Source organism: Balaenoptera borealis (genome assembly GCF_965194805.1).
Source record: "Balaenoptera borealis genome assembly, chromosome: 3".
NCBI lineage: Eukaryota > Metazoa > Chordata > Mammalia > Artiodactyla > Balaenopteridae > Balaenoptera > Balaenoptera borealis.
The window spans coordinates 167,163,547-167,178,821 of NC_138866.1; the positions used below are offsets into that span (position 1 = coordinate 167,163,547).

Here is a 15,275-nt window from a genome sequence, read left to right on the forward strand (position 1 = left end):
GTGTGTTAATAGGAACTGGGGAACTGACAATAGGACTGAAGATTTTGCTAGTCGTTAAGGTTTATAATGATCTCAACTGTTTGGATTAGTATAAATGTTAACCATGCATCCCCAGTGTAATGTACATTTATTTATTAGTTTATTATAACATTGTAGTAATATATAATTACTTCCTAAAACATACACCAAAAAGTGAAATAAAAATGGTAAGAGGGTTAATATAAGTTCTAATGTTTTCTTTCCTTATTGCAGTGGCATCTTGTTCACCCCCTAGGATGTACTAACTCAGGAGACTGTTGCTTTAAAATGCAGCTTTTCACATGTACAAACCCATCTTATCCTTAAAGGTCATCCTTGCTAGAGGAGAGATATTGTTAACATTATCATAATGCCTCTTAGACTCCAGTTTGAATTATTCAGTTTCCTTTCATTCACCGCATAAGAATAAACCTGACTCAGAGTGTGCTTCTCTTTGTGTTGCGCCCTCTCTAGGATGAGGATGGCACGGAGGAAGACAGCAGCCGAGTTGAGCCCGTGGGGCACGCCGACACTGGTGTGGAGCACGTACCCAACTTTTCTCTGGAGTAAGTTACTGACAGTTTCAACTAACTGTAATATCCATGTAGCTTCACTGATAGCAGCAAGTAGTCCGAAAGCATATGGCATGCGTTATGTTTGTGCTTAGTTAAAACATGCCTTGCATTGGTTTGTTTTCCAAAGAGCATCTTTCATCTATTGAGTTAATGATCTAATGTAAGAACTATAGCATGGAAATTCACACGTACCTGCTCTGAGTTTCATGCCTTGGCAAATACTATTAAATTATAATATAAAATAGTATTTGATTGAAAAAAGTTTGTTATGTTCACAGCACTGTAACTGTTTTCAGATTGCTTTTGTTTGTCAGTATTTTGGTCATTTGTTTGTTCTTCAACTTCGCTAAATTAAAAAAGAAATAGTGGACATAATTTACTTGAAAAACTAGTTGGATCATGTAAGCATTAGTCATTTTAGTGTATATTTTTTTGATTTGAAGAAACAGAATCTCTCAAGATATTTGATAAAAAATTACAGGTTAGGGATCTTGAACATGATTTAAAGTGTAAAAGGTCAAAGAAAAACTTCCATATATTATCACAACTTTACAACTATCTTAAATAATGGCAGGTTTGAATGGAAGATGTTCTCAAGACTTCTTCTAAGTTACCTTAGAGCAGGGAGGGCAGTCATTCTAAATTTTTTTCCTTGATTTTGGGTAAAAGTTGGGGGTCCAGATATTAATAATTAAACCCTTAATTTTGTCTTTTCTTGGTCTTCCAAGGAAGGGCTATAAGAACTTTCTCAGTGAGATTAAATAGGCTTCGAATCAGATTATGTTTGGATATTCAGCAACCAGCACTCTAAGTATTTACACACTTAAGAAACACTTGCACTGTCATAGTTCTTTTGAGAAAGAATATAAAATAAAATAAATGTATTAAAGTTACTATACTAGTTGGCAAACCATCTTAGTTGACAAACCAGTCATTAAATACATGTTCAAATGGTATTAACAGTATCTCAAATAGGATTTTTAGGAAATTCTATGAAAATAGAAAAAAAATTAAATATCCATTTAAATAGTATTACTTTAGTAAATATGTTGGTAATATGACAAAATTTCAATTTTGTCCTAATTAGTGTATGTGATTGAATCTATACACATAGATATATACAGTTGTAGCATTGGCATTTTCCATTGCATAAAAACTATATTGTGATCTTGGTCAAGTCCATTGGTAATCACTTATGGTTGTCCAGATTGCTTAAAACTAGATATGTAATTGAAATAGTATTTCCAAATATTGATTGTTAGATCAGGACTGCTTAGGTTTTTGTGCAGTACTCACACCCACAGAAATACCTACAAAGAAAGTGGAATCTCATTGAAATGGCGTAGAAAATTTACATTCTCCAGATTATGCCAGTTGCGTTAAACTCGGGCTTTTGATATTAATATTAAAGTACTGTAGTTATGTGGTAGAAGTAACTTCATGTTACTTCATATAAATAGCTTAAAGACTTTAGAGTTCAATTACAAACACCCTTGGGACAATCATTTGATTTTTTACGGGTATCCCGTGGGGTTGCATTGCCTGCATATGCAGTGAGCTTACAGCAAGTAGGATGGTGACCTTCCGTGGAGCTCTGAGTTGGGAAGTAAGGGTGGCTGTATCCCATCTGGATTGCCACCTCCCGGGGCAAAGCTTTGACCTTATTGGACTTTTGCGGGAGGGGATCAATGATGTGACATGTGTAGGAGCACTTTGTAAATTATAAAGTGCTGTGCAGCTGAAGCATCTTTATCCCATTAATCTTCGTAGTCCTTGAATACATATTAGGGTGGGAAACTTCCAGTGGAAGTCTAGAGATTTGATCATAAAATGTATACTTGGACTACACAGAAGAGTGTGGTCCGAGAGCAACGGTGCTGTGTCATTTTTAATATAGTTATCTCTGATGATTGCTCCCCCCTCCCTACCCCATGCCATCAGACTAGTGTGCAGGTATGTAGAGTTGAATGTGCCCTCATCACCATGCTTCTATTCCAGAATGTGTATGTATATGCGTGTGTGCCTGGTGGGATTTTTCGTTTTGTCCTCCTTTGTTGTTTATTGTGTGTCTGTGTCGTTGCGGTTTTGTGTTTGGTTTGGTTTCAGTTTTGGTTTGTGATGGTCCATGTTCATGCTCCCTCATTCATCATATTGTCTCACAGTGATATGGTAAAGCTCGTACAAGTCCCCAACGATGGAGGGCCTCTGGGAATCCATGTAGTGCCTTTCAGTGCTCGAGGCGGCAGGTAACGTATCTTGCAGGTTTTTAATTGAATCATAATGTGGAGTGTTTTATCTTCATTTATGCTCAGATATAGAGTGGTGTTGACTTAGCGTATGCTTAATAGAAGCCTTTTCATTTGGGGGCCACTGCATTATAATCACAGAAAGCACTTAGGCTGATGAAGAAATCGGGCATTTAAATTACCCTAATAATTTTAGCGTTCATCACATCCATGCAAATTGATGATAGCCTTTAGAGCCAGCACTCCAGCTGAATGTGCAAAGGTAAGGGAGAGCTTAAAGCAATTTTCTGGAAAAAATGTATCCAATAAAAATTATCTGGATAACATAGAAAATGATTCATTTAGAATTTGCTTTTATGTTTATTTAGTTCTTAAATTTTATATTTTTATGATTATGTTTGAAATTTTTTTAAGTTAGACAAACTATAGATTTATTTTCTACTGTGTGACTTGTGTCTCCTTCTCTTCAATCTGCCCACTCAAATATCAAAATTTTGTACTATTTGTTAGTATGACTTCATTACTTCATAGAACATATATCCTTAAAAACGTCAAATGTTATATGAGTTTCTTTTATCCTGCTGCTTTCTTTTTGTGAAAGAATTAGTGTATGTTTGCTTTTATATGTATTCAAATACTATGAACTGAATTTGCAACTAATCAAATGTTTGATGAGCCTCCATCATCCACAAGTGAAATGCTGCCTCCTTCCCCATGGAGGGGGGGTGGGCATTAGCCTTTGAAGTTTACTCCCATCCTCTCTTATTTACCCATCCAATTATTAGCCAATGAAACATATTTATGAACTATTTGGCTTTTTAGTTTGAACTTCTTTCTTTTATTGTTATCATTTTATCTGTTTTTTAACTTCTTTTACACTGGGAGAAGAAAAGAGGGAGCTGGAAAGTCACCTTAGGCCAGTGACCGAGAACAGGAACATAGTTTCAACCCTTGTCAAGGAATTCCAAGCGTCCAGTATATTGTGAGAAATGGAGGAAACATCAGTTACAAGCATGTGATTGAATTATCTATTTAATTGTTCAAAATAAGTATTTGAACAATTGTACTGCCTTCCTGGTATATGTTCCTGACAGTATCGAGTCCAGATTTCATGTCTTTGGTAAAGCACACGCTTTATGGAAGGTCTGGAAGCTGACACTGATTTACGTAGAACTCTGCTGGAGTACGAGGCTTGAATGTGAGCGTTATATCTAACAAGATGTGAAATTCACCTTGAATTGGGGGTGGGAGGGTGTTACATTCACAGAGTTATGACTGCTTTCACTTTCTTCCTTCTTTTTTTTTAAAACTCTGGAGAAGCATTGAAATGTCTTCAAAGGACTTTCAGTTAAATGAGCTTAGTTGTTTTCAAAATGGCCCTTGCCTTTATCTCCTCTAAAAATTATAATTTTAAGTGATCTCAGAAGTTAAACCCTTTTTCTATTTATTTCATGAGTAGAAAAATAAGAGGAGGGTAAAATGCATGGATGATAGCCTCCCAATATTAGTGTGCCTTTAACTGCTTGTGGAATATAACTCATCACAAATGAGATTTAATTGTGTATATACCGGCTTTAAACCAGTATTTCAATTACAAACATGTTATTTTCTGTCATTTATTACACATTTCCTACCGCAGTGTGAAAGGATATTAGGATAAAATAGGTTAAAAAGCCTAAAGCAAAAGAAGTATAAGATAGAAAAAGAAATCTACTGCAGATTAATTCAGTGAAAGGCATTTCACAAAATCGACCACAGTTACTGGTTACCATGGCATTTCGTTTCGATATACAGAACACATTCAAGGAGACAAGGATCCCTTTACAGAACTAGAAGGTGTTTTACAGCTGAGTCATTTTTAATCCCTGTTGATGTGGCAACTTAATGAAGAATATCCTGTACAGCTTCCCTATACAAGGGACAAAGAGATTAAGAAAATGAGATTCTTTATAAATCCTTTTTTGGCATTACTAGTTTTCATATTGGGAAACAGAACAATTCTTTCCCCCCAACACCTGTGATGCATCTCTGAGCTTCCTCATCACCTTGACGGTCGTGGCTCTTCAGAGTGAGGCTGACGATACGGAGAACAGCAGGAGGACTGCTGAAGAATCATGGACGCCAATCTTCAGGAGCCAGAGACACCTGTCTCACGTGTTCTCAGAAATGCTGACACGTGGTTTCTTCTCAGTCCGTCAGAAACCTCCCCAAGCATTTACCGTGTGATGGTTCCTGTGTTAGGTGCTGGGAAACAAGGATGAACAGGACACAGTCTGTCTCCAGGGGTTTGCAGTCAAGATGGAGTGATAGCCAAGAACTCACACTATTATAATTATGTGATAAATGCCGACATCCTTGTATCATAGGTGTTCTGTGAGCTGATAGAGGAGGGATTGTCTGAATTAGGTAACTGAAGTTGGCTTGTTGTAGAAGATGATTTTAATTGTGATGACAGCTTATAAGGGGAGCTACCTCAGCTCAATGGTGGCTGCAAGGGCAAATTAAGCAACACAGTATAGCAGAAAGGAAGAAATTAAGCAGGACTCGTGAAGAAATTGCACATATTATCCAGTGGGAACACAAGAATACGTATTCATGGGATGTAAGTTGAAATTTCCAAGAATAACTTTCTTTGTACAAAATTCCAATCATACTTGGGCCCTCTCAGTTTGGGAGATGTAACTAATTGAATAACACTTACTGAATACTTATTTTCCTAAAAGTGACACATGCATGTCAGTATTGCTTTCTGATTTCAATTTCTAAGTCAAAAAGCCTCAAGGAACAGTGCAGAATGGGAATTAAACATCGTAAAGAGAAGAAACTCAATGCCGAACATCTCGAGTATCAAATATAATTCAGGAAAATAGGAAGAGTGTGAAGTCAATGTTAGAGAAATTTTTAAAGCTACTTAGGTATTATTATGGCCTGAGGTATAATGAAGTTTTTTGAATAAAAATCCTGCTGGACCAATTTAAAAAGGCTATTTTCTAGAGTAGGTTGAATGTTGTTCCCTGACTGGGGACATTAGTGACCGTTGGCTTGTGGCTGCCGTTCCCCCAGCCACTGTCTTGGATGGTAGAAACGGAGACAAAATAAATGCCTGGGAGAGACTGTGCTGTCTCCCCCCACCCCCTTTTTTTTAAGATTTTTTTTTTTTTTTTGATATGGACCATTTTTAAAGTCTTTATTAAATATGTTACAATATTGCTTCTGGCTTTTTTTTCTTTCTTTCTTTATTTTTTTTTCTTTCTTTTTTTTTAGTTTTTGGCTGAGAGGCATGTGGGATCTTAGCTCCCCGACCAGGGATCGAACCCCCACCCCCTGCATTGGAAGGCGAAGTCTTAACCACTGGACTGCTAGGGAACTCCCTGTGCTGTCTCCCCTTGATGCTCTGTTTTTCTCTAGTCATCATCTTGTATTTTATTCAAAAATATAAAGTTAACTGATCCCCACCCAGAACTCTTTATTCACAGTTTTGTTACCTTGAAATTGATTTTCACTTCACACATGTAATTTCATTTCCTCCTGATTTAAATGTCAAACATAACCTCCCTATTTAAATCACAAGTGCTACTGTTTTCGGGAAGGCTATGCCAAGTAATTGTCATTTCCTTTGGCAGAAAAACCATGTTTCATGTTATATTTTTTTATATTTCTAGGACCTAGCCCAACGGTATTGCTCAGTGAAGCTTACTGTGATGGTCCCTATTAGCTCTGCATTGCTGTATTAGAAACAAAACAATAAGAATGTATCCTGCCTTGATGTTAAACGAGTTTTCCTGAGCCTTTCTAATTACTCAGGAATACGATTATGTTGCAATGTTAAGTATTTAGAAAGCAAGACATAAAAGTGTATTCTGAAACAGGGGCTGGGCTTATGAAATAAGGTTTTGTATTTAGTTTTAAGGGACTTAAGGTCTAATTGAGAAATACGTATATAAAAAGATCTATAGTATGTGTCTAAAGAACTCAATGCACGTGTGCCGTAGGGTTTAGAGGAAGTAGGGCTATTGACTATTGGATGCTGTGAAGCAGTAAAACTTGATCTGTTCTTTAAAGGAAATACAGGACTTAGGCTAGTGATGTTCCGGAAAGATAGTCTTTCTAGGAAGAGAACATACGAAGGGAAGATGCTCCATACAAATTTGTGTGATTTGCTGAGAAGTAATGAGTCAGTGATTTGAAACTGAGTGTACTGGGAGATAACACTGGAGAGATGGTTAGAAAGCACTTTATGAATGGCCTCTGAGACTTCATTCAGGAAACAATAGAGAAATTGTTGAAGGTTTTCAAGAAATATCATTGTATTATTTAAAAAAATAACTATTATTCCTCTACTTGGGCTCCCAGTCTGACTTACAGTGAACATTCTTAATCTTTTCCCCTCTGGAAACACGTACGGCTAAAGCACATTATTCTTCATAAAGTGCAGCCTGCTTCTCCGTGCCTTTTCTGTAATGGGCCTTTTCCCATTTATATACATTCTTTATTCTTAGCCCTGTGGCCCTTGGAATTTTCTTTCACTGTGCTTTTTCTTATGCAAATAGTAATTGTATGTTTGTTTATTTTATTAAACAAGAGTTTTGTTGTTGTTGTTGTTTGTTTGTTTTTAAAGATCTGCTATCTCCTAGGCACCGTTCTTGGTTCTAGGCAAACTCTCTGTAAAGGGTCAGATAGTTAATATCTTGGGCACTGTGGGCCACCGAGTTTCTGTTGCAAGTATTCAATTCTGTCATTGTAGCGTGAAAGCAGCCATAGACATGGATAACCCAACAAGCCTGGCTGTATTCCAAAAAAGCTTCATATGCAAAAACACGTGGCAGGTCACATTTTGGCTCATGGGCTGTAATTTGCCAGCCCTGCTCTAGAGAAGCAGACAAATAAAAAATGCCTGCCATCATGGAGTTTACATTCTATTATTTTTCATATCTAAAATTCCTTCTTCTCTGTTTCCTATTCATATTGTTTTTGGGGCCAGAGTCCAGAATTTTATTTCCACCTACTTGGTTGATGAGAAAGCCTCTTTATTGTAACCGTATATTATTTCCCATCATTGCACCCTACTAATTCTAACAAATTCCCTGGAGGAAGGGAAATAGAAAAAAATCAACCTCATTTAACATCCTCCAATTAGTAACAGGCACTCACAGATTTCTTCTTCCCAATATCTGATTGTCAACCGTGAGACCTGAGGAAAAATCTAAAGCCTTTAATTAGGAAAACAGTCCTTGGTAAGAAGGAGTGTGTGTGTGTATGGGTCTGCGTGTTTTAAGCTCAGTCCTTGGTAAGAAGGAGTGTGTGTGTGTATGGGTCTGCGTGTTTTAAGCTTTCTGCTGCTGCCTCATGCTGCCAAATGCCTTACTTATTAATTGCTCTCAACTTTCTTTTTACAGATGTGCCATCGTTTGATTTGTCTGATTAATTTTGATTTGTATCCCAAATGATTTTTTTCAGCCATTTATCTTCAGTTTGATAGAGTATCAGGTGAAGGGTCAATACCAAACCTTTCGATTGCCATATTGTTTCTTTTCATGACTTTTTTCCTGGACTTATTTTCTTACTTGTATTACTGTCCATAAATTCTGCCACGTAAAGCTAAAAAAAGTCACATCCCTAAAAGAATATTTTAAATGTTTAGGTTTTGGAGTTGAAATAAAAGTGACCCTGTTGGAAAATATATACTCCTGTGATCAGATTAATATAGAAAAGGAGTGAAATATAAATGTTTGTTTTCTGTATTGTAGATGCACATATTGAATAATTTTCCTCTCAAGTAAAAACTGAAGTGTTTATAAAGTTTTGAACTATTCTGTATACAAGAGTAGTTAGCTGACATCTTTGGAAGGTCTTAAGAAAACGCATGCTCCTCTACTTAATTATTCAGTGAAAATCTGTGAACTTGGCTCCTCTGATTACTATTTACATGGGTTATAAATAACGTTAGTTATAAATCTTAGCTCATCTAACCTTTATTTTATTATCTTTTGCTCTATAACACATCAAAAACAGACAGTTCATCTTCTTCCAGAATTTCCAGTTAGCTGTGCTGTCTTCCCTCTTTGCGGCAGTCAGTGACAGCCTGGACCACATGCTGAGTCTTCATGTTATTGGCAGAGGGGTTGTTAGGAATCACCCATGTTTTGAGGCCAGAGATGCCTGGGACAGAATCTGGCTCTGTCTTTTTAGTAAGTGTGGTCTGGGCAAGTTAGCTTCACTTAGCCTCGGTCTTCACATCTGAGGGCTGGGACACTCCTCTGACTTTGTCTGCTTAAAATATGAAAATACATGTACTTATAAAATACATGTAAAATACTTTTAGTGAGGTACTTGGCAGTGGCAGCTAAGAAGAATGATATTTCACCTTCCACTTATGTTCCTGTGATGTGCCTTTAAAATTTCCTCCAAATGCTGGGAGTTCTGGTTGTCTAGGCAAGTGCTGATGAGTCTTTGTAACAGTGGAAAACGATCTCTTCTATCATGAATGTGAGATGAGAATTTACTCTTATATCATAAATTTGAGAATCCCAGGGATATTAGTTATCCCTAACTATAATAACACACTTATTTAGTTAGTTGGGTGTATTTGTTAATAAAGAATTACAGCCAATTTGAATTTCATGGAAACAACTCAGGTGTTAAGAAGAGATTTATCCAAGGCTTGTATACTGTATTTCAGTTCACTGTAGAGTTTTAAAGTTGGCTATTCATTTTTAAAAGAATAAATATGCTCTTGAACTCTGTGTACTTGATTTTAATTTAAGTATTTTCTAAGAAACACAATTTAACTTTATTTACTGAATCTGTAGCCTTTCGTCTGTAAGTCTTAGGTTGTGCGTTCTCAGTTGCAGACTTGCTTTGTTCTAATAAAGGGACATGCTAAATGCATTTGTTTTAGAGAGGAAAGTTGTATTTTACATTTAGATAAATCTTGCTTCTTTAAATGTAGTAGCACGATGCCTATCATTTCTGCCCTAATCTAAAGGAATTCTCTACTTTTACTTTACCATTTTTTGGTCTACTTTATCTCATCCACTAAAGATTAAAAAAAAAAAATCAAGATGTTATATTAAGTTGGCATTCTGGCTGTGGTTCTGAGGGATCGAATATAGGTCATTGCCAGCCCCCTGTTTAGTACTCAGTGAGGTGAGAGGGTCTTACTGATGCGAGCCCATTCTGCTCATGCCTTCTCTGCCTTCACAGTATTTGTGGTGTTTATACTATGTCAGCTTTTATTAAGATGAATTATGATCATTTCCATACAGCTGGGTGGCAGTTGTGGGAGTTTACATTATCAAAGCAAAACTCAGACTTGCTCAGCCAATTTAGATGTCAATAAAACATTTGTTACTTATTTTCAGTTTTATCATTGGCTGTAATTTATACTTAGAATTGAAAATGTTAACATGTGTGACTGAGTTTGTTTTAATTAAGTGTATAATTAGGCTAATGAACCTTGTAAAAATGTAGTGGTGCAACCCTTAATATAATCTAAGCAGTTAAATTTCTAATTATGCATCCAAAATCATGTACAGAGATGCCGCCTTTCAATGGCTTGCTCTCTGGGGCTATATTCTTCTTCTTTGCCCTCTTTGGGGGTTAAGAAACATTGTACAAAAGCCATGATGAAAGACTTCAAAGAAACCTGTGTATTTACCTATTTTTTCTTTTAGGAAAATTATTCAGAAGTGGGATTTGTACATAGTGGACATAGTATTTTTTTCCCTAAATTTTTGAAAAGGTAGAAGGACCAGGGAAGAGGAGTAGATTTGGGGATGTTTCCGATTTACCAGAAGAAAGCCACTCGTTCAGAAAGCATCTTGCCAAGTCGGGTTCACATTAGATTCATGCAGGAGGTGAAGAGGTCTGTCCCCTGTACCCCGGAGCCCTGTAGCCATGGCTTCACAGAGCCGCCCTCCCTGCTATGTTAATAATACACCTGCTCGTCCGTCCTCCTGTGCCAGCCAGCACAGCCAGGCTGGTGCTTCTGCCCCTGGAATGTTCCCCACAAGCAGAGCTTCCACCCCTCCCCCAACTCCTCTTCTCCTGCTCCCCTCTCTTCTCTCTTTTGCAAAGTGGCTTCTTCTTCTGATGGAAAGTGGTTGCCCTAATAAGGAATTCTGGTACTAACTGCCAAGAAGAAAATCCATTGTCTACTCCGGTAGAGCGACATGCCAAAATGCTCTGACCTTTACGACCTTCAATTATTTTCTCTAATAAGAGTGTTATGGGAACCACAACACCATCGGTACTCATTTCTTTATTCCTTTAGAAGGAATTCTAGTTGCTGGTTGAATTTGCAAAATAGATCCCTAAAATTTGTTTCTAATTGTACTATCCGAGTCGCCTTTCCCGGGACGGTGGCGGGTGTGGAGATGTAACTGCTGGCACACACACATTTTTCAGGAAGATGAACGTCTCTGTTATTACTTCCCGTTGATTTCCCTTCAGAGGGCCCTCTTCATTCTCAGTCCGGCTGTTATGTTATCAGTTCAGTTTTCCTGTAAAGTTTTTTTGATAGTTCATCCCCATTCCTTTTGTAATCATTTTCACCTAGTGAAGCAAATGAGATAATTTTGCAGATTGTAGCATTTTCCTTTTAAATTAATCCATTCTTTTGGAGAGAGTGATTCTAATAGTGTGGTCAAGTACTTAGAAATCAGCAGGCTACTAAGTTCTCCTTAATTCAGTCTGTTCCGTTGATTCCCTGATCACTTGCTGTGTCAGTCAGGGTGAAATTCTTCCCTTTCTGCTCCTCTACCCGCCCCCCCCAGCCCACCCCCATCAGCTCCCGAGCCTCTAGTGCTGAGAAAGAGGATTCTGAGGGTTTTGCAACTACTTTTACAACGTTGGATTCTAAAACCTCATTTAATAAATGTCTGCAATATTTCATGTAAATGCGATAGCGTATTTGTTTATGATTTGTAACATTTTTACTGTATGTTAGGATTACTCATGCATTTGGCCATATATGAGGGCTTGTATAGAAAGACAAGCCATTCAGTGAATGAAGCATGTCAGGCCTTTTTACTGTGGATGATTATTGTAGAATGATTCCCATGGGGAAAAAAAGTAGATTTAAGAAAAGGAAAATGATTACCTAGGTGAATATAAATCTATAGACCTATTCATCTGAAAAATATTAATGCCACTTATAGAATTAAATTACAGATTTCCAAGTTATATTATTTAAGTTGTCATAGATACTGAAAGGTTCTATTGGAGATAAATTTATAAATTTGAACAAATAACTGGTACTAGTTACCTGCTAAGTGATTTCCATTAAACATAGTCTCTCTCTCTCTCTCTAAAAATATTCTGTGGACTATTTTGGAATTCACAAAATATTTCAGAATACATAAAGGCATAATAATTTTCAGTCACTTTAGATCACAGAAATGTTGTAACCGTATTGAGAAATCACTCACGATCTCACCAATTAAAAACTAATTAATTAGCTGGAGTGACTCTTGGTAGGGCATATTTTTACTCAGGGGCTGAATACATGAACTTGAAAGAAGCCCTGTTGGTCTGCAGAGGCAGCTTTTAGCAACAGGTGTGGTACCAAGCTGTGGCTCTGTTAAGACTGCCCATGGGTGGCCAAGTCATCTTTGCCTTCCCCTGTGCTCTCACATGGCTGCTTGCATGGCGAAGTGGCCCAGTGTCTTCTTCTGGTTCCACTATTACCAACAACTGTGATTTAATTTGATTTCTCTAATTATTTTGTCCCATTCAATGGAGTCATAGGTATATCTTAATGATGGGATGCTTTTGATAGAACACTTTGTTCAGTCACCCATAGAGACAAATGAACAGTAGGGAAGCTTGGGGAGATAGATTGTGGGCTTGGTGACATTTTAGCGGTCACTTAATTATTGGTGTGGCACATTAAGAGATCGCTTCCTGCCAAGTAGGAGCCCAGACAGTTAAGTTGCTCATGCTGCTGTGTCAGTGTACTTTTTCTTATCTTTGAGCTGAGAGAATTTTTATATTTATTTATCAATAGTTCCAATATACGGTGGCAAGTAACTAAAAATGACCTACGTCATATTTTTTTCATTAGTCACCAAGCTTCTTAGACTCTTACACTAGTAGGTGCTAATCCCCAAATAGTAACATGACAAAAGGCAATTTAAATGTTATCTCCTCTTACTCTTGTAGGTAGGTATGCTTAACCATAGTAAAACACCATGCCTCTTTATTATATTTAATAATAAAGATTAGAGTGAAGTTAAGCAGTGACTCAGTAAATGTTTATGAAAGAAAGAAGGTTAAACTGCAAAATAACAAACAAACAAAAAAGGACCTTTGCTTTAATTCAGTTCATTTCAGCTCAGTCCTATGTTTGGTATAAGTGACACCGTCATGAAAAAAAGGATCAGAATCTGGATTTTATTTCACTTATTCTATTTTGCAAAAAGCTTATTAGAAATAGGAGACTTGTTTGCTTCAGCTAAACTCAAGCACCCATTCATTCAGTTGTCATTTGTCAAGACCTTACTACGAGCTGAGTGCTGGAGCATGTATTGCTGAGTCCCACCTACCCCGCCTTGCAGGAGCTGACAGTGCAACAGTAGAGATAAGGTGTGTGTACAGGTAACAGTAGCAGGGGAGCGAGATCAACAACAACAATTACTGCAAAGCTTTAAAAGAAGAAGGATACTATCTGTTGGAGTATCTTTCTACTGGAAAGCATATACAGGGTACTGCAAATTGTACTCCGTTGGAAAATACAGATAGGCGATTGGAAATGATGGTGTCTTCAACTTTAATTTATGTAGGATTCTAAATGCTGGTTTCTTTTTTTTTTTTTTTTTTTTTAATTTTTTGGCCGCATTGTGTGGCGTGTGGGATCTTAGTTCCCTGACCAGGGGTTGAACCCGAACCTTCTGCATTGGAAGCACAGACTCTTAACCGCTGGACTGCCAGGGAAGTCCCCTAAATGCTAGTTTCTGTATGGGCATTTTTTTTTTTGTCTCTAAATATTAGGATTATGAAAGAAAATGCAAGCTTGGGACAAGCCAAAAATAAGTTCATAAAAATTTTAACATGATCATAATACAGATTATATGCTAACCGTCAATTAAGTCAGAGCATCAGAACTAGGTGGAGATTCCTATTTCGTATCAAGCTGTGTTCGTATATAGTGTTTGTTATTTGTCCCAGGGTATAAAAATGTCCATCCTGTCAGTCAAGGAGTTAGTGCTCTAGACCAAGTACATTTGTAATAAATTTTTTTTTTTTTTTCCCTCCATCATGGGTCTCTAAAAGTTCATCTGGGCTTTTCTTTTGACTTGAAATTTGAGTACACGTGGAGGGGTGAATGGTGACTGGCATTATTGGAACTTGTCGCTGGCTTTCTATTTTCTTCCGATGGGAATAATGGCAACAACTTACTTACTTTTGAGAGACCTAAGAAGTTTTGAAATTCAGAACATGAGGCATTACCAAATTCAGATGCCAAGAATGGAAAGAAACTCTTCTATTTTTGGAATCTTCCCAATTTTCCATCTCAAATGTACAGGTTAGCCTCTCCTTGTTACCTTTCCTTTCATGGAAAGGTGGGGCTGCCGTCAGCACTGTACCAGCTAGCTTAAAACAGGAAACTGCCAGAGCTGCTCACAAGTCCATGCTCATCCATGCTGCCCACTGCCACGGCCATGAGCCATCAGGCCAGCTCTGCCGGGAGCATTTTTAAGCATAGAGAGAAGTGTGCGATTTGTTTCAGAAGCATAACACTGACACGCCAGAAACGATTGCTCATATTTATTGAAAGGATCCCTTTCTACACACCATTTATACTGTTGTGATTTCTGTGTTGGTGTTATTTTTAAATGTCTGAATAGCAATTTAATGCACCCCTTTATTAGGCAGTCTTTGTAAGTATAATCCCGGCATTAAAGCAGTAGGGCATTGTGCATGGTGGAAATATTACGTGTGTAATGATTTGCATTCTTAATGTTCCAGAACCCTGGGGTTATTAGTAAAACGATTGGAGAAAGGTGGTAAAGCTGAACAAGAAAACCTTTTTCATGAGAATGATTGCATTGTCAGGATTAATGATGGCGACCTTCGAAATAGAAGATTTGAACAGTAAGTGTGTACTACCTCATTGCTGCTCTTTTCCTGCATCAGGCGTGACAGAGTGCGGGCGATTGGGGTACCTCAGACCATATGTCTGTGGTCTCTGCCTTCATGCTGGAGAGGAGTATTTTCTGCCATTATCTAGCTTTTAAAAATTTCATCAAACTCCAGGTAATCACTATCATTAGACTATGTTTCCAAATGCTCTCTGACTGACGCAGCACTTCTTAAAATATGATGGGCCCAATTTAGGCTTTACAGTTTGGCCACTTCCTCGCCTTTTGGAAAATTCACCAGGTTGCTAGTTTTTATTACACTTTTAACTCACACGTCCAACTTGGTCACATATAAT

The 15,275-nt window shown here is 37.5% G+C and overlaps 1 protein-coding gene across 27 annotated transcripts in view; it reads left to right on the forward strand.

The window, feature by feature from the left end:
* Positions 1–15,275, forward strand: part of PARD3 (par-3 family cell polarity regulator) — a 625,186-nt gene that overhangs the window by 338,135 nt on the left and 271,776 nt on the right. For 25 of the 27 annotated variants that reach the window (XM_082385261.1, XM_082385255.1, XM_082385273.1 and 22 more), the window contains 3 exons: positions 493–584; positions 2,756–2,839; positions 14,807–14,932. In XM_082385261.1, the coding sequence (XP_082241387.1) occupies positions 493–584; positions 2,756–2,839; positions 14,807–14,932 (302 nt within the window). The remainder of the gene's footprint in view (positions 1–492; positions 585–2,755; positions 2,840–14,806; positions 14,933–15,275) is intronic. The other 2 variants (XM_082385252.1, XM_082385258.1) reach the window with 1 other exon arrangement.